The 21,388-nt window shown below is 42.9% G+C and overlaps 2 protein-coding genes across 11 annotated transcripts in view; one reads left to right on the top strand and one right to left on the bottom strand.

Annotated features, from left to right (window-relative positions):
* Nucleotides 1-1,123: 1,123 nt before the first annotated feature.
* il20ra (interleukin 20 receptor, alpha) lies at nucleotides 1,124-5,664 on the bottom strand. The gene is made up of 7 exons (XM_020455575.2): nucleotides 5,432-5,664; nucleotides 4,377-4,509; nucleotides 4,006-4,211; nucleotides 3,703-3,878; nucleotides 3,341-3,485; nucleotides 2,846-2,985; nucleotides 1,124-2,748 (listed from the first exon to the last, which is right to left on the bottom strand). The coding sequence occupies exons 1-7, from the start codon at nucleotides 5,469-5,471 to the stop codon at nucleotides 1,837-1,839; spliced, it is 1,752 nt and encodes a 583-aa protein (XP_020311164.1). The 5' UTR covers nucleotides 5,472-5,664; the 3' UTR covers nucleotides 1,124-1,836.
* A 694-nt stretch (nucleotides 5,665-6,358) lies between these two features.
* The window catches only part of med23 (mediator complex subunit 23), a 28,633-nt gene continuing 13,603 nt past the window's right edge, over nucleotides 6,359-21,388 (top strand). For 2 of the 10 annotated variants that reach the window (XM_020455571.2, XM_031800290.1), the window contains exons 1-18: nucleotides 6,359-6,527; nucleotides 7,092-7,123; nucleotides 7,310-7,397; nucleotides 7,516-7,640; nucleotides 7,727-7,838; nucleotides 10,991-11,089; nucleotides 11,183-11,284; nucleotides 11,403-11,472; nucleotides 11,588-11,700; nucleotides 11,814-11,909; nucleotides 12,448-12,465; nucleotides 14,946-15,146; nucleotides 15,362-15,505; nucleotides 15,969-16,114; nucleotides 16,784-17,029; nucleotides 17,950-18,092; nucleotides 18,325-18,499; nucleotides 19,271-19,434. In XM_020455571.2, coding sequence (XP_020311160.2) covers nucleotides 6,477-6,527; nucleotides 7,092-7,123; nucleotides 7,310-7,397; nucleotides 7,516-7,640; nucleotides 7,727-7,838; nucleotides 10,991-11,089; nucleotides 11,183-11,284; nucleotides 11,403-11,472; nucleotides 11,588-11,700; nucleotides 11,814-11,909; nucleotides 12,448-12,465; nucleotides 14,946-15,146; nucleotides 15,362-15,505; nucleotides 15,969-16,114; nucleotides 16,784-17,029; nucleotides 17,950-18,092; nucleotides 18,325-18,499; nucleotides 19,271-19,434 — 2,125 coding nt within the window. In that variant the 5' untranslated portion in view covers nucleotides 6,359-6,476. Of the gene's footprint in view, nucleotides 6,528-6,916; nucleotides 6,988-7,091; nucleotides 7,124-7,309; nucleotides 7,398-7,515; nucleotides 7,641-7,726; nucleotides 7,839-7,927; nucleotides 8,709-10,990; nucleotides 11,090-11,182; nucleotides 11,285-11,402; nucleotides 11,473-11,587; nucleotides 11,701-11,813; nucleotides 11,910-12,447; nucleotides 12,466-14,945; nucleotides 15,147-15,361; nucleotides 15,506-15,968; nucleotides 16,115-16,783; nucleotides 17,030-17,949; nucleotides 18,093-18,324; nucleotides 18,500-19,270; nucleotides 19,435-21,388 lie in introns of those variants that run through there. The other 8 variants (XM_020455572.2, XM_031800291.1, XM_031800293.1 and 5 more) reach the window with 7 other exon arrangements.

Here is a 21,388-nt window from a genome sequence, read left to right as displayed (position 1 = left end):
GTTAGACTTGCATGTGTACACCTGGTCTGTAAGAATATTGGGTTAGACTTGCATGTGTACACCTGGTCTGTAAAGAATATTGGGTTAGACTTGCAGGTGTACACCTGGTCTGTAAGAATATTGGGTTAGACTTGCAGGTGTACACCTGGTCTGTAAGAATATTGGGTTAGACTTGCAGGTGTACACCTCTATTGCCCATTAAAATCGTTTCTGGCAATAATTTTGTGGTAGGAAATGATTAGCGTGTACAGGTTAAGGTCGTAGGCCTAAGATATGCAAATGACAGGGTTGGGATGTACAGCGACTAGCTGGATAGGTTACTGTTGGTGACGTGGGGAATACAGGCCTAATGAAAGTGGGTAACATGGCTGAGATAGGCAAGTAACATGGATGAGGTGTATTGGCAAAGGAACTGGGGTCTATGAGTAACAAATATGGCATTTGGGGCTAGGATATGGGTACTTGATTGTATCAATATTAGGGTATTTGTCACACCCTGACCATAGTAAGCTGTTTTATTCGCTGTGTTGGTTGGGGTGGGATAGTGACTTGGGGGCCTCATCTAGGTGAATTTGTATTTCTATGGTGGCCTGATATGGTTCCCAATCAGAGGCAGCTGTTTATCGTTGTCTCTGATTGGTGATCATATTTAGGTAGCCATTTCCTCATTTATGTTTGTGGGATCTTGTCTACAGTTAGTTACTTGTGTGCACACAAGTAGCAGCACGGTTCGTTTGTGCTTTATTATTTTGTTTGGTGAGTTTCAATGTTTTAAATATGTGGAACTCTACGCACGCTGCACCTTGGTCTACTCATTATGACAGTATTGGCATGTGGGTGTTAGGTTTTGGACAAGGGGGTAACAGGGTTGGTTTGTGTGGGTAAGTAAGTTGTGTGGCAGTAAGATTGGCAGGTTGCCCCTAGCGGTTAGAGCTTTGGGCCAGTAACCGAAAGGTCAATGGTTTGACTCCCCGAGCCGACAAGGTGAAAAATGTGCTCTTGAGCAAGATACAACTATGGCTGACCCTGTAAAAACAACACATTTCACTGCACCTATCTGGTGTACGTGTCAATAACAAAAACACTTTTTTAAGAGGTGTATATAGATATTGGGGCTGAGAAAAATGGCTAATTGTTTGTTTATTTTATTATAGGCAAAGCACAGTATGTTCCCATCGGTCACAATTGTGACCAAGAATAAAACAATTTTAAAAAAAGATACTTTTCAATAAAAACATTTTTTTAAACAATCTGGATTACAAGTTAGGGTTACTAGTGGTATAACATTGCATAGTGGCGTGCCTGAGAAACAATGTGGGAACAAATGGGTTAACGGTAATTGTATGACATCGAAGTGTCAAAATATTTGAGGAAAAAACGAATGCATCCTTCATTTGCATAGACAGGTCAGTCCAACGATTTCCCTGAAAAGCTTTGTCTTCATAGTCAGAGGGAAGTACATATTGTACATAATGTACTCTGCAGGTGGAGGACAGTAAGCTTTAGTGTGTTAATCATCATGAGGTAGTGACATTGCATGTGCATTCAATTAAATGTTGTATGAAGCTGTACACAAAAAAAAGCTATCTGGCAATATATCAATCGTAATAAGTAAGTAGAAAAGTATGGATAGAGTAAAAAATAAACTCTCAAAAATATGTTAGTTACAATCACAGTGCTAAAGCAGTTAAGTGTTTCAGATGAGTTTAAAAAAATTCCTTCATTTGATTTGGCAATTTTTCCACATACGGTAAACATAAACAAATTGCCATTATGAATAGCTATACCACTCTTTAGTAGTGTGTCCCCCAAAACCCAGTGTAAATGCCCAATAGGTTATTCTTCCATGTTGATCACTAGGCTCCAGTTGTTCTGTAGTTCAGTCAGATCACTCTCACCCTCACACTCCTCTGACTGCCTCACCACCACAGAGGGTAAGATCTCCACCTGCTCTAACTCCCTGTTCATCTCCACCTCCACCTCTGGAATAGGCTTGGAGAGCAGAGGGATCTGGAGGATCCCTGTTGTAGGGCTCCAGTCAACACAGTTACCGCCAGATCCATCCTCTTCCTCAGACTCCTGTGGAAACAGCGTATGCCTCTGGGTTCTGTACAGGTTGACCTGGGATAGCCGCAGGGGCTGAGGACCCCTCCTGTTAGACTGTGTCTCGTACTCTGAGGGGTAACTTTGGGGCTCCTCAGCCTTGTCTTCCCAAAAGTCCACCTCAGGCTCTCTGACTGAGAAGTGCTGCGGTGCGTAGGGACCCACCCGATCAGGCTCTTTGTAACTCGTGCTCTCCTCCCCCATCTTTAGACCAGACAGCAGTGGAATTCTAAAGAGCCCTTTCTCCACAGGCCCCTGTGAACATGGTGCAGATCTCTGTGCTATGTGCGTATTGACCTGGCTGAGATGCAGCAGCAGGGTTTCCTCACTGTGAGATGCCTCACTTTCCCTCATTTCCGGAATCTTTGGGGACGCTCCAATGAAGCCGTATTCTAGGGGCTCTGGTTGGGCCTCCCTGAAGTCATCTTCCCATGATCCCTCCTGAGAATCCTCTCTGCCAGGGGCTTGCTGGGCAGCGTAGGGTAGTATGGGCTCCACCTCTGAATGTTGGATGAGGGCAAAGATAGTGTTGGGATTTATGGGCATCATCTCCATGGGCTTGGCCATGTTGACCAGTACCACGTTCACTGTCACAGCTTGCTCAGGACAGAAGGTCCGCGGTGGGTTCGGAATGTCCGATATTTCCTGAAACAGGAAAAAAGTGGACATGCATTTTAGTAAACTGCACTTCATAGCCATTGTTGAAGTCTTCTATTGGTCACATAAGTCACACAATTCTTACCAGGAAAGGGGGGCTTTTCTGTTTATTACCACAGACAAAGTGGTAGACAAGGCATCCGACCAGGATCAGCATGAAGAGGCAGATGACTGATGGGACAACGGCTCCCAGCAACATCAGTAGCAGCTGGCCATAAAAGGGATCTGTAAAGACAGTGGTGAGGTAGAGGTAAAATAAGACAGATCTATACAGTACACAGCCGTTATAGGAAAGGGAAAGCCCATAGGATAAAGCTGAGAAGACAAACCCACACTCACTCACTAGCACACGCACATACAGACACACACAAACACCCCTTGAAACATCAACATAATTCCTTCTCTAACAGGAAGAGAAAATACACCCTGGGAAAACACCTCAAGTTGTCTCATTCCTCAAGTCCTCTCGATTGTTTTGTCGTGCTGTACCAAAACCTGTTGAGTAGACTTATCCTGACAGATAGAAAAGAACACTGCACACTAGGTCATTGGAGCAAGATTAAATCGAGTCTTATCTTACCCTTTGGAGTTGTTAGGCACTGCCATTCAGATGCATGACAAGCAAAAAGAAGTGATAGGACCTGGGCCTTAGCAGAGAAACAATACTGGGTTTCAAAGGCAAGCAGCCTATATTCAAAGGATCTGTTTTCCACAGTGAAGTGTTGCTAAAAGACAAAATGTATACAGAAAGTTAAAATACACAATATAAAACTAACAATCATAATTAATCTTAGCTAAATATATAATACAAAAAATATATAATTGTAGATCACAATCTATTAATGCAGCAACTTTCACTGATTTAAAGTCCCTGTAGACAGTCCTACATATTATGTAATTGAATTCTTTACACAGAGTTACAGTAACCTAAGTAACACCAACCGTTTTGTTGCTTGTGTTGTCGTACACAGACAGGTTGTAAGTCATCTGAGGGTAGAATTTCAACAAGGAGTACTCTTTTGTCATATTCCCAGTCTTCCATCTCATTGGACCCTTCAGCTTAACGGTAACACTATTCTCCTTCACCACAAGTTTGACAAGTGGAGGTCCAAAGGTTGCTGTTTGAGAAAGGTATAAAAAAATGTCCTATCATATGTGGCCTGACACATTCTCCGATTGAGTGTTTCACTTTGGCTCCTCTTACATAGATAAGGAAAATGATCTTTGAACAGGATCTCAACTTACTGTCAGCTTTGGGTTCAAAACTCTTTTCTGTGAGTATCCATTTGGAGGATCCGTTTTTGCCCAAAGCCTTGACTCTGGCAAAGTAGCCTTCATCCAGGTCAGTTGTCTCATTGGATAGATCACACCAGGTCTGAGGGATGTCTCTGCACTTCTTCTTCACCCTCCAGCGCACCCGTCTCGCTCCACCATCCATGCGGTCACCATAGCTAGGAGACAACAAATAAACACATAATGAGATGTGTCCTTAAATCCATGGATCATTGACATTTATTTACAAGTAGTTCATGGAAAGCTCAGTCTCTCGTGACAAAACCAAGTAGCTGATTTGGTTCTGGGTGCCGAGATCGTGATAAAGGCTAAAGTGTCCTCACATTGCATATTCCACTGTGTAGTTGGTGTCATTTGGTGCGTCTTTCCCAGGATGCCACTTTACAATGTTCCTCAGGTTCATGGAGTTGAAGTGTACTCTTTCGGGACGCGCTACAGAGGTAACGTCTGAGACCACTAGGAAAGGAGAAAGAGCAGAAAGCAGATGATCAAGGTCATTTCAAAATGACTGCTGGAGCATCAGTCCTTCAACAGTAAACAGTTCTAAAATAATATATTTATATTATAGAGAAATAAAGAGAGCGATTTAGACCCTTCTTTTGGAGACTGAAAATATTTTTTTTTTATAGAACAGGATGTTGTGATGAAATTTGAACAATAAAAGATTTCATAAACCCTCAAAAAGACACCCTGCTTTCCCTCTGACTGTACGAGACCACATCTTTGTTTCCTGTGTGATTCAGAATACCACACGATCACGTAATTCAAGGACATCTCATGATTAGATAAAAGAAAATGAACCCTGTTCAGTGCATCATAAATGTCATTGAGCGCTGTTTTTCTGTATGCATGCCAACAACCTTTTGAAATAGCTTTGATCAATGCCTTGAGTATCAACTTATCATGAAATGTAACACGTTTCTCTCCCATTTCAACTCACTATCTACATCTGCTGGGTATGCTGATGGAAAATACATTTAGAGTGAGGTTCCACATCAAGCACAAGTAAAGTGAGTGAAAACAAAAGTAAACCAAAGTAAATGCCATCCACATAACGATGAACGTGTTTGGGTGAGTTCCAAAGTAACAAAAAAGTATTGCATTGGTTAAACATTCTTAAAATGACTTTTTAAGGGAGAAAGGGGGAAACAAATTGAACAATGACAGCTGAACAATGATAGCTGAACTATTCCTGTAGCTTGACAGTAGCAAATGATACATTGTAGTTGCAAAATATTGAGTATGTCTATAGGGCATAAAACCAAGCCAACGGTGTTCTCACAAACATTGCCAGGTGATATGTGATCAACTGGACTGCACAGCAGTAGTAAACATTTTCTTAAATGGATTATGAGCTGCAAATGAAAATTAAGCCTACCTGCGGTCCATAGAGAAATAATGTAGAGATATTTGACCATTCTTTCCCGCAGAATTGTTGGTAAATAGTTTAGAACATTGTCATAACAAAAGTTTTGACACCTTTTAAAGGAGAAATGAGCTCATGGACATTTCAACCGATAGGCTAAAGTAAATTATTCAGTTCTAGGATCTCGTTCTTCCACATCGCTTCCATGTTGTTCACGCAGAGTGGTATTCTTATCTGATATACCTTACACTGGCCAGGTCGCTTAGTCAAGTGACATGGGCGGAGTTATTTACTGTAAGATATTAGGAATTCGGAACATTAGCACATGTGCACATGGGGAAATAAACTAGGCCTAGACGTTACAGTGTTTTTCCATATATTTTTAAACCCAGGTTATGGGATGATAACTTTTGTGATTTGATATGATTCAATGTTTTAACATTTAAAGTATGGATAAGAAAAACACTTGTTCTGGTAGGGAACATCTGTCAGATTTGTGTAAAATGTTGTAATAACTTAAACATATTTGTTTGTGTTGGGTCACCATAGCATAGCACTTTTGACAAGCCCACAACATTCTTGAGATGGCAGTGCTTGTATAGGCCACATTGCAAATATGTCAATGTTTGAAGACGTGTTTGACTGGTGTGAATAGTTTATTTAATTGTCATAGATCACCACCTTGTGGCATAAATGCTAACTCTCCACTTGAGGTTATTGATGACTTGGACGTTTTACATTATGATTTTGCATAAGCACGTTTACTTAGTTTAAACTGATCTAGACATATTAAATGTATCAGTATGATTAACAGTTTCATTTTAGATATGCCACAGACCATTGAAACGTAGATCGTATTGTTTTACTAAACGAAATGGCACCACAGACATGGAACAATGTACTGTGTCATATCGGTTTGTTTTTAAGGCTGCACCAACTTCCGGTTAACAAACGTTAGCCTTATAGCTGTAGAAACCATCCATAATCATTGACTGGAGCAAAGTGTCTATGTGATTTCTGACATGAATTGGTAAATTGTAGTGTTCATCGTTGAAGCATGGCGATTTCCATGGAAACCCAGCTCCAGAGTATATTCGAGGATGTAGTGGTATGTGCATTCTGTATCAGACAGCTAACTTTAGAGAGCCAGCTGACGTTAGCCACTTACCTTTTGTTAGCAGCTAACGTTACTAGTTTAGCTAGCTAGCTTTTTTTGCTAATTCACTTATGGCCGAATAGTTTTTGGTTAGGCACATTTTACAACAATCTCAGCATGCATTCTACTTAGCCTAATATTTGCTGCCTCATGTTGATCAAGCTAATGATACATGTTAATAGCAATGCCAAAACCCGCTAGCTAACTTTATACAACATTTCTACTTTAGCTATATAACGTTAGCCTATGACAACAGGGGTGTAATCATTATGCTGATTCTGTAGCAAAACCCGAAAACGAGAGGTTATATTTGACAGTCAGGTAGGTCCCTCCCCGTTTAGTTCCGTTTGGCTCTTAAACGGCAAACAGTTTCCGTAATGAATACATCCTTAGATCGTGCACGTTTTGTCAGGTCATTAACTCTATATGTGATAGCTAGCTAATTTGTCGAGTGTAACATTCTAACCATTACTCCATTGATTGTCTATTCACTGAATGCATCATTTTCTTTTTCAGAAAACAGAAGTTATTGAGGAAGCCTTTGCAGGGTATGACTTCTGAAGCAGACTTGTTTTGTGAAGACATAGCTAGGCCAGATGTGCACTGTCTGCATCCCAGTTAAAGATTAAGTGCAGTATAAAAAAACACTTCAGTGTCATACAATTTGTTGTAGTACTTGTGGAGGAGTTATGTTTTCATAGTTGTCTTTAATGACTTCGCATTTGTCTTCTCAGCATGTTTATGGACACACCTGAGGATGAGAGAACAAAACTTATCAGTTGTCTAGGTGCCTTTCGTCAGTATTGGAGCACTCTTCCTCCGGTGAGAGAGATGCCCAAGATTTGACACATGCAGCATCAAACATCATTCAAACCTTATACATTGCACTTGTTTCTGCAATTCCTCAGTAGTAACAAGACAGTTTGCTGCTTTTTCTCAGGATTCCCATGACCAGTGTGTGCAGTGGATTGTCCGATTCATTCATGGCCAGCACAGCCCCAAACGGATCTCTTTTCTCTATGACTGCCTCGCCATGGCAGTGGAAACCAGTCTGTTACCTCCCAGGTAAGGATGTGTTTTTCTCTGTGAGATAATGACTAGTGTTGTGTATTGTGCTGCGGACAGACAAATTAAATGTCATGTTTTCTCAGGATGGTGTGTCAGGCTCTCATAAGCTCAGATAACCTGGAGTGGGAGCGGACACAGTTATGGGCCTTGACTTTTCGACTCATACGAAAGATCATCGGTGGTGTGGATTACAAGGTAAGAAACAATGCACTTGGAGAGGCGCTTTTGGAAGCCAAGGATGTACAACGTGTTTCCCTATAGCTCCTGAGTTAGTGACCAAATTTATATATTTAACCTTGCAAAATTGTATATATTTTTGTTTGGCCAGGCGTCTGAAGAGACCCGTAAACAATTCAGATCAAGTTTGAGAATTTTAAGTTTGTAATGTCGTCGACCCGGAAAAAAACGAAGTCTGCAAGAGCAGGCCACAGCAAGCCCGCGCCCTCTCCTGATTCGCCACCGGACGCTGCTAATGCCGGCCCCACGGAAACACTGACTGTGGAGATGCTACAATCCGTGATAGGCACCCTCAAAACCGATATTTTCGGCAAAATTGACTCTCTCTCTACCAATCTCAGGTCAGAGATATCAATGGTCAAAGACGAGCTTAAAAAATCTATTGAGAGTATAACGTTACAGAATAAGCTCGACGCACACGGAGTGGCCTTATCGGATTTGGAACGAGATGCTGCAGACCACAGCACTCGCATTAGCGAGCTAGAGGCTAACGTTGGCTCACTGACAACTAAGGTGGCATACCTCGACAATAGATGCAAAGATATGGAAAGTAGAATGCGGAGGAACAACATTCGTCTACTGGGAATACCGGAGGGAGTGCAGGGCCCAAGACCAACGGAGTTCATGGCCCAGCTGCTTCAGGAGCTGCTCGGTCTGGAGGAGAACTCACTGCTAGACCGGGCCCACCGCACTCTGCGTAGCCGACCACGGGATGGAGAACCCCCGCGACCATTAGTCATCAGGGTGCCTTTCTTTCACGTTCGCAATGACACACTGAGGAGATCGGGAGAAGCATCCCTTGTTGTACCGCATGGTGTGGAACAAATGGTTGGTTAGCTGATATTGTTAGCAGCCCGAATGGTTTGCTATCGAAGCCAATTTTGCTGGGTTCATCGACATTTGAATGTCATTCTCTTTTTCATTTAAAAAATGTCTAACCCAGGTTACCGCCTCTTTCAATATCTGGCTGTTTTCATTGGTTCAGTCGTAGTTTTACCATCTGTATTGCTCTTAACCGAGGCTAGTTTTCCTTAGACTCTGTTGGGGGCCAATCTATGTATGTTTGGCTTACTCTAGTTAAATGGTCACAAATCCCAGGTAGCACAGGGTAACAGTTATCATGCTTTGCTCAACTTTTTTCTATTTAGGGTTTTGCTTGTATCTCAGTTGGGGAGATGCTTCTGGAAGGGGTTTTAACCTCTTTATTTGTATATAGTTTTTATGTATTTTGTGCCTTGTCGTTTGTCTTTGTTTTTTGGAATGGAAATACCTTTTTTACACTCTAAATAAATTCGGCTTTGGCTCCAAATTCATGGCTTGGATAAGACTTATGTACTCATCCCCTCAAGCCTCTGTCAGGACTAATAACACTCAGACTGCTTCCCTTTGCATCGCTCGACACGCCAGGGTTGCCCTTTAAGTCCCTTACCTTTTGCCCTCGCCATAGAACCACTTGCAATAACACTTCGCTCCAACCCCCTCATCAAAGGTATAGTCGGATATGGACATGAACACAAACTGTCTTTATATGCAGATTTATTATTATACACATCCGACCTTTCTGTTCCTGCTGCCCTTGCCTCTTTCACATCCTTCGGTCACTTATCAGGGTATAAACTGAATCTCGGTAAAAGCGAGTTGATGCCGCTGAATATGGCAGACAAAAAAAACATTTACATAACTTGCCATTTAAAATTGCTCACAGTAGTTTTATTTATCTCGGGGTACATGTCACAATCAGATTTTTTTATTTTATTCAAGCCAACTTTGTTCCTCTTTTAACCCGTACGAAGGACGATTTGGAACGCTGGTCTTTGCTACAACTCTCCTTAGTCGCAATAATTAATTATATTAAAATGAATTACCCTCCCTAAATTCTTCTCAGTTCCTTCTGATTTTTCTTCCCAATACATTTTTCAAAAAGATCGACGGCCTAATTACTACCATTTTTAAATGGGACAAAAAGGCCCCAGGATGCGATAACAGCTTTTGCAGAGGCCCAAACCAGACAACAGTCTAGCTCACCCGGATTTCAGAATCGATTATGAACCTTAGGGTCATTCACTACTGGTTGCAGAGCAGAGAGATATTCCCACCCCCAATTTGGCTAGAGATGGAGGCTGCCTCGTCTATACCTCGTCACTCCTCCGTTACAGGCCTCCTCCTTCACCAAAAATATGTCACAACAACATTGAAGATCTGCAATCAATTTTGGCGCCACTTTGGGTTTCAAACAACCTCTGGCTCCGGTAGCCTCAAACCCAGCTTTTCCTGGTGCTTTCTCAACGTGGTCTCGGCTCGGCATTAGAAGATTCAGAGATCTGTATATTAACAATACATTTAATACGTTTGAACAATTATCAGCAAAATTTGGTCTCCCCATACATCGATTTTTTTATTATTATTATTATTATTATTTTTTTTAGGTTCTTACAAGTCCGGAGTTAATCCACAGCATAGATCCAGGATTCCTCACCCTTCCTGGTGAAACCCAGTTCGACACATTTGTTATCCCACTTCCTACTCTGAGAGGCACCGTGTCAAGGGTTACATAGCTCTTTTATTTGCGCTCGACACGGCCTCATTCTATGCAAACTCATTCATAGGGCCCCACTGGACCAAAGCAAGATTATCCAACATTTACACGGATGTGAACCCAAATTGTGTATGACGTAATCGGTCTCCTGCTAGTCATGTACACATGTTTTGGTGTTGCCCATCTCTTGTTGGTTTCTGGAAAGACATTTTTAACACCCTCTCGGAATTAAGCGGCACACAGATCGAGCCAGACCCTTTCATTGCACTATTTGTGGTTTCCTAATTTTACTTAGATGGAAATCATCTGCAGCCCCTTCTCATGCTCTCTGCATTAAATCTGTTTTGAATTGTATAAAGTTGGAAAACATTGAACACACTCCATTGGTCTATAGACACATTCTATGCAATGTGGACTCCCTTATGTTAAACGAATACATTTCCCTGCAGTTCCAGAGTGATGTGTGTGTGTGTGTGTATATATACAACAGTGTAAATAGTTTTATTACATGTGTATTATAGGATATTATCTACTAAATAACATGAATGATGTGCTTCATTGTGTTCCATCACAGGGAGTTAGAGATCTACTGAAGGCTCTGCTGGATAAGATTCAGACCATCCCCAACACTGTTAGCTCAGCTGTGGTCCAGCAGCTGCTAGCTGCACGAGAGGTACGCCTCCTTTCCAGCCATAGGCTTTTTCACAAGAGTTTGGGGATTTCCTGTTGAAATAACCTGCTGAAATGTTTGTGTATCTCCTCGCAGGTGGTGGAGTACATCCTCGACAGGAACGCGTGCCTCCTGCCTGCCTACTTTGCCATTACAGAGATCAGAAAACTCTATCCTGAGGGGATGTTGTCACACTGGGTATGTTTTCAACCAGGCTGTATTCATGTCATTTGTGTGGATGATGAATTGATTTGAACTGAGATACATAGCATCTGAGCTGGTCAGTCTTTCACGCTATCCTTCTCTTTTATTCTAGCTTCTGGGCAGTCTCATGTCAGATTTTGTTGACAGTTTTCGACCCACTGCAAGAATTAACTCCATCTGTGGTAAGGCCACCGTTTGCACCTAACCTGCCTGGTATTGAGCAGTGAGATGCATATATTTATTTGGGACTATTGCGCAGAGACCTTTTAAGTGACCTATCATATGTTTGACCTGTAGGGAGATGCAGCCTCCTTCCAGTGGTCAATAACTCTGGAGCTATCTGCAACTCCTGGAAGCTGGACCCCACCACATTACGATTCCCTCTCAGGGGCATGCTGCCCTTCGACAAGGTACTACTCCTAAACCTATCATACCTATCACCTCCATAGAAATCTTTTACCCAGACAGTGTAAAGCCTGTTTTTCAAAGCTTTTGTCAAAGGATGTGGGTGTTTTCCCCCCAGGACCTGTTTGAACCACAGACAGGGCTGCTGCGATATGTGCTGGAGCAGCCCTACTCTCGAGACATGGTCTGCAACATGTTAGGGCTCAACAAGCAGGTACTTCTCCTCTCCTCCCCTGCCCTGTCAGCTCTCCCCTTCCTCCTCTACCTCCCCCTTGCTCTTGGTAACACAGGTACAGTACACAAGCCAAGGATGCTCCAGATGACCAGCCTATCACGTGAGGTGTCTTGTACTGTATTTAGTGCATCTGATTACCTGTAGAATCCAGATGAAGGCAAACAACAATGGTTTGCATTGCTTTGTTTCTATAAGGCCAGCCTCCAATCTATTCCCTGCCAATTCAGTGCTCTATGTTTACCCCCAGCCCTGCTTGGCAGCTCAAATCCACGGTGTTTCAAGTTCTGTCTGACTCTGCCCCTTTGGCCCAGGGACACACAACAACGAGTATTGGTGTAAGGGAATACACCAGCTAATATGCCCCGTCACATTCGCTTGATGTGTCTCTTAGGAGTACTCCGGCTTTACTGACTGACAGGGGAACTTGGAGCTGGCCTCCTAGTCACTGTTTTGTCTTCTCCTTTTTTCTTCCTTTCTTTTTGTTCTGTCCTGTCTTGCCCATCCTCCAATGCTCTAGACCTTGAACATTGCTCAGGTATGTTCACAATCTTCCTGTTGTATTGTGACTAACCAGTTACTGGACGCAGCTTCCTAGCTACACTGATCACGTCTAGACAACCCAAAAAATGACAAATAAAGCATAACATAGGGCTTGAAATTACCTTAGAGGCCAATGTCCAAGAGCATGTGAAAGAGCTGATATGACAATGCATCACATTGACAGGATGTGCAAGGGTCTACAGTTCAGCTCCCCTTGTTGGCCACGAAGTGTGGTCCGTAGACGTCACATCTCATTGGAGTTTTAATGCTGTGGCTGTTGCTGTCTGTCAAGACATCTCTCAAAGCTGTTTTGTAAGAACATACTTTCCCACAGATGCGTTGTGTTCGGTCTTGGGTGTCAGAATTCCATCTCCCGTCCCAAGATCCTGTATACAAGTCCAGGAACACAGCAGCTTGACAATTATTTTGCTTCTCTGTCTTTCATAGATTATTCTACTTCAAATTTTCAGTGTTACCTCTATACATAGCTAGACACAATTGAAACACTCTTTCAACTGCCTGTACACTGGCAAAATTTAGTTAAGCGATTTACTTAGATTCTCATTTTATGGTGGCTAACTCCACTGCCCCTGTAGTCTCCCTGCATTAGACTATGAATTCATTTTGTTGAATTCATTTTGCAATTCTAAGAATGTGCAGAACAGCATTGTAAAAGCTCTCGTGAGATCTCAAGGGAAAATGATTGTAGTAAAATGTGAACAAATTGTATCAATTGCCACCAATTGATACAATTGCAAATTTGATATTATTAGATTCTACTTTGGTGTGTTATATTATTGAATACACTAGTTCCTTCCCTATTCCAATGACCTTGAATTTAGTAGCCTATATATATTAATTTTGAATGAAACAAAAGCATGTTACAAATCATTAATCATTTACAATTTCAAACATGCTACATTACCAAATCAGCAAAGAGGATCGGACATTTTCTGTTTGAAACTAGAGGTGTACGTACCTGAGAATGACATGTTAATTTCAAGCCCTGATCTGCTGCATGCCGGAATGTAGTATAGTCCTGTCTGTTTTCAACTGTGGTTCAGGTGTATCTTGACGTTTGCACTGCAAGAGTTTTCCATTTGAATGTTAACACTAGATAGGCTACGTTGTTTCAAGGTACTAGATTGAAATGCACTCCGGGAATGTCCAGAATTGACCATGTCTTTGTTCCCATAGGAGCATGATCAAATGTATCTTTTGCCATTGAGGTTACATTATTGGATTTTGACACATCCACCACAACAGGGATGATTTGGTTCAAAAGCTACTATGAATCGTGCTGACTGACTAATTACTTTGCTTTCACCATGACTTTTGGCAGACAATCTCCTGATTTTGAGTTGTTTTCCTAATGCAATGGGCTGAGCCTTACTAAAATTATCCTTATTATGTTTCAAAAGAATGATTACTTGGACCAATCTTTGGTCCTGGCCCTCTATCGGAACATTGTACTAAAAGGCAGCAAAAAGGCTCAAAAGAACCTACTGTATACATAATTCCATCGAAGATGGCTTTAACTCTTTAGATTCCATAAACCAATTCCATTGGTTAGACACCCATCAGACCAGCCTTAATCCAGTAAAGAAACCCCCATCTCAGAAGAGCATGTGTTGTACCACTGTCTTCCCCCCCCCCCCCCCCCCCCACCCACCCTTTGGAGATGATGCTATCCTCTGCTCACAGTGTGGTGTTGATGAATGGCAGTGTGTTCTATACCTGCATGTCACTTTCAGGGGGCAGCTGCAGTATATCAGAAAGAGAAAGTACTCTTTGTGGTGTCAGAACAGACTGGGTATATCGACGCTTGTTCTCAGTCTATCAGCATTGTTTTTCAGTAAACATTTTGACCACAAGCCATTATTTATTCAGTGTAAGACTGCTTGTAAATGTGCAGAGCGTCACCTGTTGAGTAAATATTGTCTTAACAGGTCATTTACGTTGGATAGATTACTGAAATTACTTTTATCAATGATGGAAAAAGTGACCAATGTGGTGATATAGTGCAGCTACTCTGGGATCTGGGCTTTCATTGGCAGTGGTGTAGTCTTCATGTCATGCTCTGTTTTGTGTGTGTTTGAGTCAGTGTGTACCCTCTGTGTGCCCGGGACAAGCTCTGTTTGTACCCAACATTTATGAGACTCCCGTTTGAGCCAAGTGTCTAGAGTGATGTTGGTGTGAGACCGTGTTTGGAGTGGAGTAAGAGGGAATGGAACTAAAATGAAGCAGTCAATGAGGCTAGTCAAGGGCCCCATGATTTTTTGTTTTTTTTACTCAACTACATTTCTGAATCCACTGTATGCTGATTTCACTTGTTTTGGTGAGGTATGGGCCAGTGCTGAATTCCCTGTGTGAGGTACATTTGACTTCTTTTTTTTTGTGTGTGTGAAAATGTTTACACACCCCTCTGACACCCGTCTCTTTGGGCTCTCCCCCCCCCCCCCCCCCCCCCCACAGCACAAGCAGCGCTGCCCGGTGCTCGAGGACCAGCTGGTGGACCTGGTGGTATACGCCATGGAGCGCTCAGAGACCGAGGAGCAATTTGACGACGGCGGTACCAGCCAGCTCCTGTGGCAGCACCTCTCCAGCCAGCTCATTTTCTTTGTGCTCTTCCAGTTCGCCAGCTTCCCACACATGGTGCTCTCGCTTCACCAGAAGGTGAGGTGGTGGTGTTTTTGAAACAGACACAAAACTTTAATAGAAGTGGACACAGTCATTTGTCCTATTATCGTGAATGCTCTATTCTTGTTCTTGCGTCATTTTTACCATTGGCGATTGAATTTGCTCTTTTGTTCCACACTGCTCGTCTGTGAGACAGAGACTGTTATACAGATCATGTCTAAAATGTCTGTCTTGTGTGTGTTGCTCCTCAGCTGGCCGGTCGAGGTCTGATCAAAGGCCGAGACCACCTCATGTGGGTCCTCCTCCAGTTCATATCTGGCAGCATTCAGAAGAACGCCCTGGCTGACTTTCTCCCTGTCATGAAGCTGTTCGATCTTCTCTACCCAGAGAAAGAGGTAGCCACTGTTTGTGTGTGTCTGTTTCAGCTCGATCTGTCAGAGCATCGCTGCAGGAACCAGGAGGCTCCACTCTGAACTGCATCGAGAGCTGCTGTCTCCAAGGGGACGCAATGAAGGAATCTGCAGCTCCATCTCACCCCAATTTACTTCTAGCCAAGTCTTCCATTAGCATGCAAATACTGGATCTGTTTACTAACGCTGCGCTAACACAGAATCATGGCTTACTTGTCCCGCTTAGTCCAGAGCTAAGTGGATATTTATTAGCTTTCTGACCAATGATGATACAGCCAATTGTGAATGAATGAGTGAAATATTTAGTGACATAATACATTTTACTAGTCAGGTGATAAAATAATTTACTTGGTGTCTACATAATTTAGAAGATATTGATATAAATTGAATGTTTATTGAAAGTTTTATTGGTATGACTGGCGACATCGTGATGTGTGTGTCTCTACAGTGCATCCCGGTGCCAGACATCAGCAAGCCCCAGTCGACCCACGCCTTCGCCATGACTTGCATCTGGATCCACTTGAACCGCAAGGCTCAGAACGACAACTCCAAGCTGCAGATTCCTATCCCCCACTCCCTCAAGCTGCACCATGAGTAAGAGAATGTCTCAATCAATCAAGTGTATTTTATAGAGCCCTTTTTACATCCGCAGTTGTCACAAAGTGCTGTACAGAAACCTAGCCTGAAACCCCAAACAGCAAGCAATGCAGGTGTAGAAGCACGGTGGCTAGGAAAAACTTCCTAGAAAGGCAGGAACCTAGAGAGGAACCAGGCTCTGAGGGGTGGCCAGTCCTCTTCTGGCTGTGCCAGGTGGAGATTATAAGAGTACATGGCCATTTAAGGCCAGATTGTTCTTGAAGACTTTCAAACATTCATATATGACCAGCAGGGTAAAATAACAACCACAGTGGTCAACACCTCTGGAGGAAATGTCAGTTGCCGAGCATTCACTGGTCCAGGCAGCAGGTCCCACAGACAAAGAGAATGTCAAATCAGCAGTTCTACCTTTAGAGGCCAGTATGTACTTAACACCAGCTCTTGTCTGTCATGTTGTCTACTAGAACTCTCATAAGGAATCACTTAGGCAGCCAGTCTAAAAGTGTTTGTAGTCAGTGGTCACCAACTTGCAATATAACTCACAGATGCATGATTTGTGATGCCTTTGAGATAAAAGCAACATCTCAAATCTGGGGTTCGATTACATTTAAACTGCTTGCCTCCCTCCTACCCCCTATAATATTTCACCTGTCCTTGTGTGTTTAGGTTTCTCCAGCAGAGCCTGAGGAACAAGTCCCTGGGGATGACAGACTATAAGATCGCCTTGCTGTGTAATGCCTACTCTACTAACTCTGAGTGCTTCACTCTGCCCATGGGCGTGCTTGTGGAGACTATCTATGGCAACGGCAGCATGCGCATCACCCTGCCTGGCACCAACTGTACCGCATCAGGCTCCGTCACACCACTACCCATGAACCTCCTAGACTCCCTCACCGTCCACGCCAAGATGAGGTGGGCTATACTTACCACAGAGAGAGATACTGTATATCTCTATAGTCCCTACAACGACTACTACTGCTCCTTTCAATGGTGCTGTCAGGATATCACAGCAACATCACCAGTAATACTTAATTTAGTTAGAGCTCTTACTAGGGTTATTGAAGTAAGAATGGAGCATCCTCAGTCTTCCGAGGCTTACAGGAAAACTTGAGGATGCGTCCTATGATGTTTTTAATTAAGTAAAAAAAAAAATGTAATGCTTGAAATGCTGTGCTAAAAATAATCTACTTTAAAATGCATTATTTTAGACACCTGCCATGTTCTTTTTAAGGACACGCCATTATGCAATTTTATTCACATTTATACTGCCCTATTTAAAAGTCAAGAAGGCTTGGATAATTTGTTTTTTATTTAAACGTATAACATTTCAACTCTAGTCATCTTCCCTCGCTCTGGTTTAGTGTAGCCCAGGGTGTATGAAATGGCTCTGTGCTAAATTACAAAGAACAGATGAGTGTTAAAGCGTGGTGTCTCCTCCCTCTTCTGTTGATCACTGTTGTATTCTCCCTGCTGTTAGTTGCCATTTACAATCGAAAGAATGTAGAGTGATAATGAGTTTAAACGGCATCCACCCATTTCAACCTAAAAGCTTTTTATTTTTTACATACATTTTTTATACAGTTGACTGGGTTTTGTTTTTTTGACAAGATGTTGTCGCTAATGAAAAATCATCTGCTCTAGCGGCTTTACAGTGGATTCAGTGCTTATTCATTTTACAATAAAGCCACCCGCAATTTCTGAGCCAATAATGCCTTGAACATTTGTACTTGCATAAGCAGTATTCTGACAGTTTAGTGATCAAAGCATAATATAGAAGGTGAAAACTGCATACATTGGTCAAGTCTCATTCACATTTCCCCTGTACTTTTAAGCCTGATCCATAGCATCGCCACTCGGGTGATCAAGTTGGCCCACGCCAAGTCCAGCATCGCCCTGGCCCCAGCCCTGGTGGAGACCTACAGCAGACTGCTGGTCTACATGGAGATAGAATCTCTGGGCATCAAAGGATTCATCAGTAAGTCCTGCAAACTCTGAATCCCCTTACAGAGCTTATCAATCCCTGCCTGCATTTTCCCCCCCAAAAGAGACCTGGTTCATGTTCCAGAAAGGCACACCATAACAAAACCTTTTCTCCCTGCTGAACACGACTCTGGCCTGAGCAAGCAGCATGGCCAGATTAACTGTATTCCCAAATGCATCACAGATGTTCTAACTGCGACGACATGGTGTCTGTCTTATTTTACCAGGCCAGCTCCTGCCCAATGTGTTCAAGTCCCACGCCTGGGGCATCCTTCACACTCTGCTGGAGATGTTCAGCTACCGTATGCACCACATCCAGCCCCACTACCGCGTCCAGCTGCTCAGCCACCTGCACTCGCTAGCCGCCGTGCCCCAGACCAACCAGAACCAGCTACACCTCTGGTTAGTAACTACAAGAGGAGGCACAGTCAGACACAATTTTTAGGGCCAGGTCCTGGTTGCAGAGTAGAGTAATGGTTTTTCATCTGAAGCAATATGTTGATCCTGTTTTACTATCTCACAAAATAAATACGAATTATTTGACAAGATGATTAGTCAGTGAATCAGGCTGTCTCCGTGGTAACCAGATACTCTTTCTGCAGCACATGCTTTCAAACTACCATAAAACCCCTTGAAGTGTGCCCTTACGTAAGGTAATATTTTAGGAGCTCTATGCAATACCCTATTTCCCTTAGGTAAGAACATTATCATTCCTTAAGGGAAACACTTAAGATGTTTTATGCAACCGTAATCTGACCAGGAAACACTGAACACCCTAGGTGTAGTCATATACTATAACTAGAGGCCTGAATATTTCCTGTTTAGGTCATTTGACCAGTTAAAAACTCCTTCACCTACGTGGTCAGCACCACAGGGGTTACAGGTCCTTGAGCTCCTGCGCAGGCAGGGATGGCTCATTACAATCACAGATACATAAGACCAGAAAGGATTTAGTACTAGTCTATACTCTGGGGTCAAGCCAGTGCAAGCCAAGGTGTTATAAGAGGAACGATGTGCTATTGAGCGGACATTATTCAAACATTGACAATTTAATAAGAACGTTACATAGAAATGGGTCAGCGTTTTGCAACGACGTAACTCTGTACATAACCACGAGCTTTCACTGTGAAATAAAAGTAACCTTTTTTTGTATTTCTGTTTCTGTGTCCTCAGTGTTGAGAGCACAGCATTAAGGTTGATCACAGCGTTGGGGAGTTCTGAGGTTCAGCCTCAGTTCACCCGCTTCCTCAGTGACCCCAAAACGGTGCTGTCAGCTGAATCTGAGGAGCTCAACCGTGCCCTCATCCTGACTCTGGCCAGAGCCACCCACGTCACAGGTCTGCCTCTATCTAACTTAGAGTACCAGTCAAAAGTGTGGACACACCTACTCATTCAAAGATTTTTCTTTATTTTTTACTATTTTCTACATTGTAGAATAATAGTAAAGACAATAAAACTATGAAATAACACATAGAATCATGTAATAACCCAAAGTGTTAAACAAATCAAAATATATTTTATATTTGAACTTCTTCAAAGTAGCCACCCTTTGCCTTCAAATCAAATTGTATTTGTCACATGCACCCAATACAACACCTTACTGTGAACTGCTTACTTACAAGCCCTGAACCAACAGTGCAGTTCAAGAAATGGTTAAGAAAATATTTACTAAATGAAAAGTAACACAGTAGAATTACATAACAATAACGAAGGCTATATACAGGGGGCACCGGTACTGAGTAAATGTGCTAGGGTACAGGTTAGTTGAGATAATTTGTACATGTAGGTAGGGGTAAGGTGACGATGATAAACAGCGAGTAGCAGCAGTGTAAAAACAAAGGGGGGAGGGGTCAATGTTAATATACCGGGTGGCCATCTGATGATTAGTTCAGTAGTCTTATAGCTTGGGGGTAGAAGCTGCTAAGGAGCCCTTTGGACCTAGACTTGGCGCTCCAGTACCGCTTGCTGTGCGATAGCAGAGAGAACAGTCTGACTTGGGTGACTGGAGTTTTAGACAATTTTTTGGGGCCTTCCTCTGACACTGCCTGGTATATAGGTCCTGGATGGACTACAGGGCGGCCCGTCAGGAAGTCCAGGATCCAGTTGCAGAGGGAGGTGTTTAGTCCCAGGGTCATTAGCTTAGTGATAAGCTTTGTGGGCACCATGGTGTTGAACGCTGAGCTGTAGTCAATGAATATCATTCTCACATAGGTGTTCCTTTTGTCCAGGTGGGAAAGGGCAGTATGGAGTGTGATTGAGATTGCGACGTCTGTGGATCTGTTGGGCGGTATGCGAATTGGAGTGGGCCTAGGATTTCTAAGATGATGGTGTTGATGTGAGACATGACCAGCCTATCAAAGCACTTCATGTCTACTGAAGAGAGCTATGGGGCGGTAGTCATTTAGTGAGGTTACCTTCGCCTTCTTGGGCACATGGTGGTCTGCTTGAAACGTGGGTATTACAGAGGTTGAAACGGTCTGTGAAGACACTTGCCAGTTCGTCCGCGCATGCTCTTATTACACGCTCTGGTAATCCGTCTGGCCCCTCGGCCTTGTCAATTTTGGCCTGTTTAAAGGTCTTGCTGACATTGGCTACGGAGAGCGTGATCACAAAGTCCTCCGGAACAGCTGGTGCTCTCATAAATGCTTCAGTGTTGCTTGCCTCGAAGCGAGCATAAAAGGCATTTAGCTTGTCTGGTAGGCTTGCGTCACTGGGCAGCTGGCGGCTAGGTTTCCCTTTTGTAATCTGTAATAGTTTGCAAGACCTGCCACATCCGACATTGTGCAAAGCTGTCATTCTTGGCATTCTCTCAACCTGCTTCATGAGGTAGTCACCTGGAATGCATTTCAATTAACAGGTGTGCCTTGTTAAAAGTTCATTTGTGGAATTTATTTCCTCAATGTGTTTGTGACGAGGTAGATGTGGTATACAGAAGATAGCCCTATTTGGGAAAAGACCAAGTCCATATTATGGCAAGAACAGCTCATATAAGCAAAGAGAAACAACAGTCCATCATTACTTTTGACAAGGTCAGTCATTCCAGAAAACTTCAACTACTTTTAAAGTTTCTTCAAGTGCAGTCGCAAAAACCATCAAGCGCTATGATGAAACTGGCTGTCATGAGGACCGCCAAGGGAAAGGAAGACCCAGAATTACCTCTGCTACAGAAGATAAGTTCATTCGAGTTAACTGCACCTCAGATTGCAGCCCAAATACATTTTTCAGAATTCAAGTAACAGGCACGTCTCAACATCAACTGTTCAGAGGAGACTGCGTGAATCAGGCCTTCAT

This window comes from Oncorhynchus kisutch, linkage group LG21, assembly GCF_002021735.2.
Source record: "Oncorhynchus kisutch isolate 150728-3 linkage group LG21, Okis_V2, whole genome shotgun sequence".
Taxonomy (NCBI): Eukaryota; Metazoa; Chordata; class Actinopteri; order Salmoniformes; family Salmonidae; genus Oncorhynchus; species Oncorhynchus kisutch.
This window is presented reverse-complemented; position numbering and strand designations above follow the sequence as displayed.

What these genes read in the sequence shown, in the direction of transcription:
- il20ra (XM_020455575.2), bottom strand. Translation starts at nt 5,471, where the DNA reads ATGGTCAAATATCTCTACATTATTTCTCTATGGACCGCAG. An exon ending in TATTTCTCTATGGACCGCAG is followed by an intron (nt 4,510 to 5,431) that starts GTAGGCTTAATT and finishes CTCCTTTCCTAG; the next exon opens with TGGTCTCAGACGTTACCTCT. An exon ending in ACAACACAAGCAACAAAACG is followed by an intron (nt 3,486 to 3,702) that starts GTTGGTGTTACT and finishes TTTGTCTTTTAG; the next exon opens with CAACACTTCACTGTGGAAAA.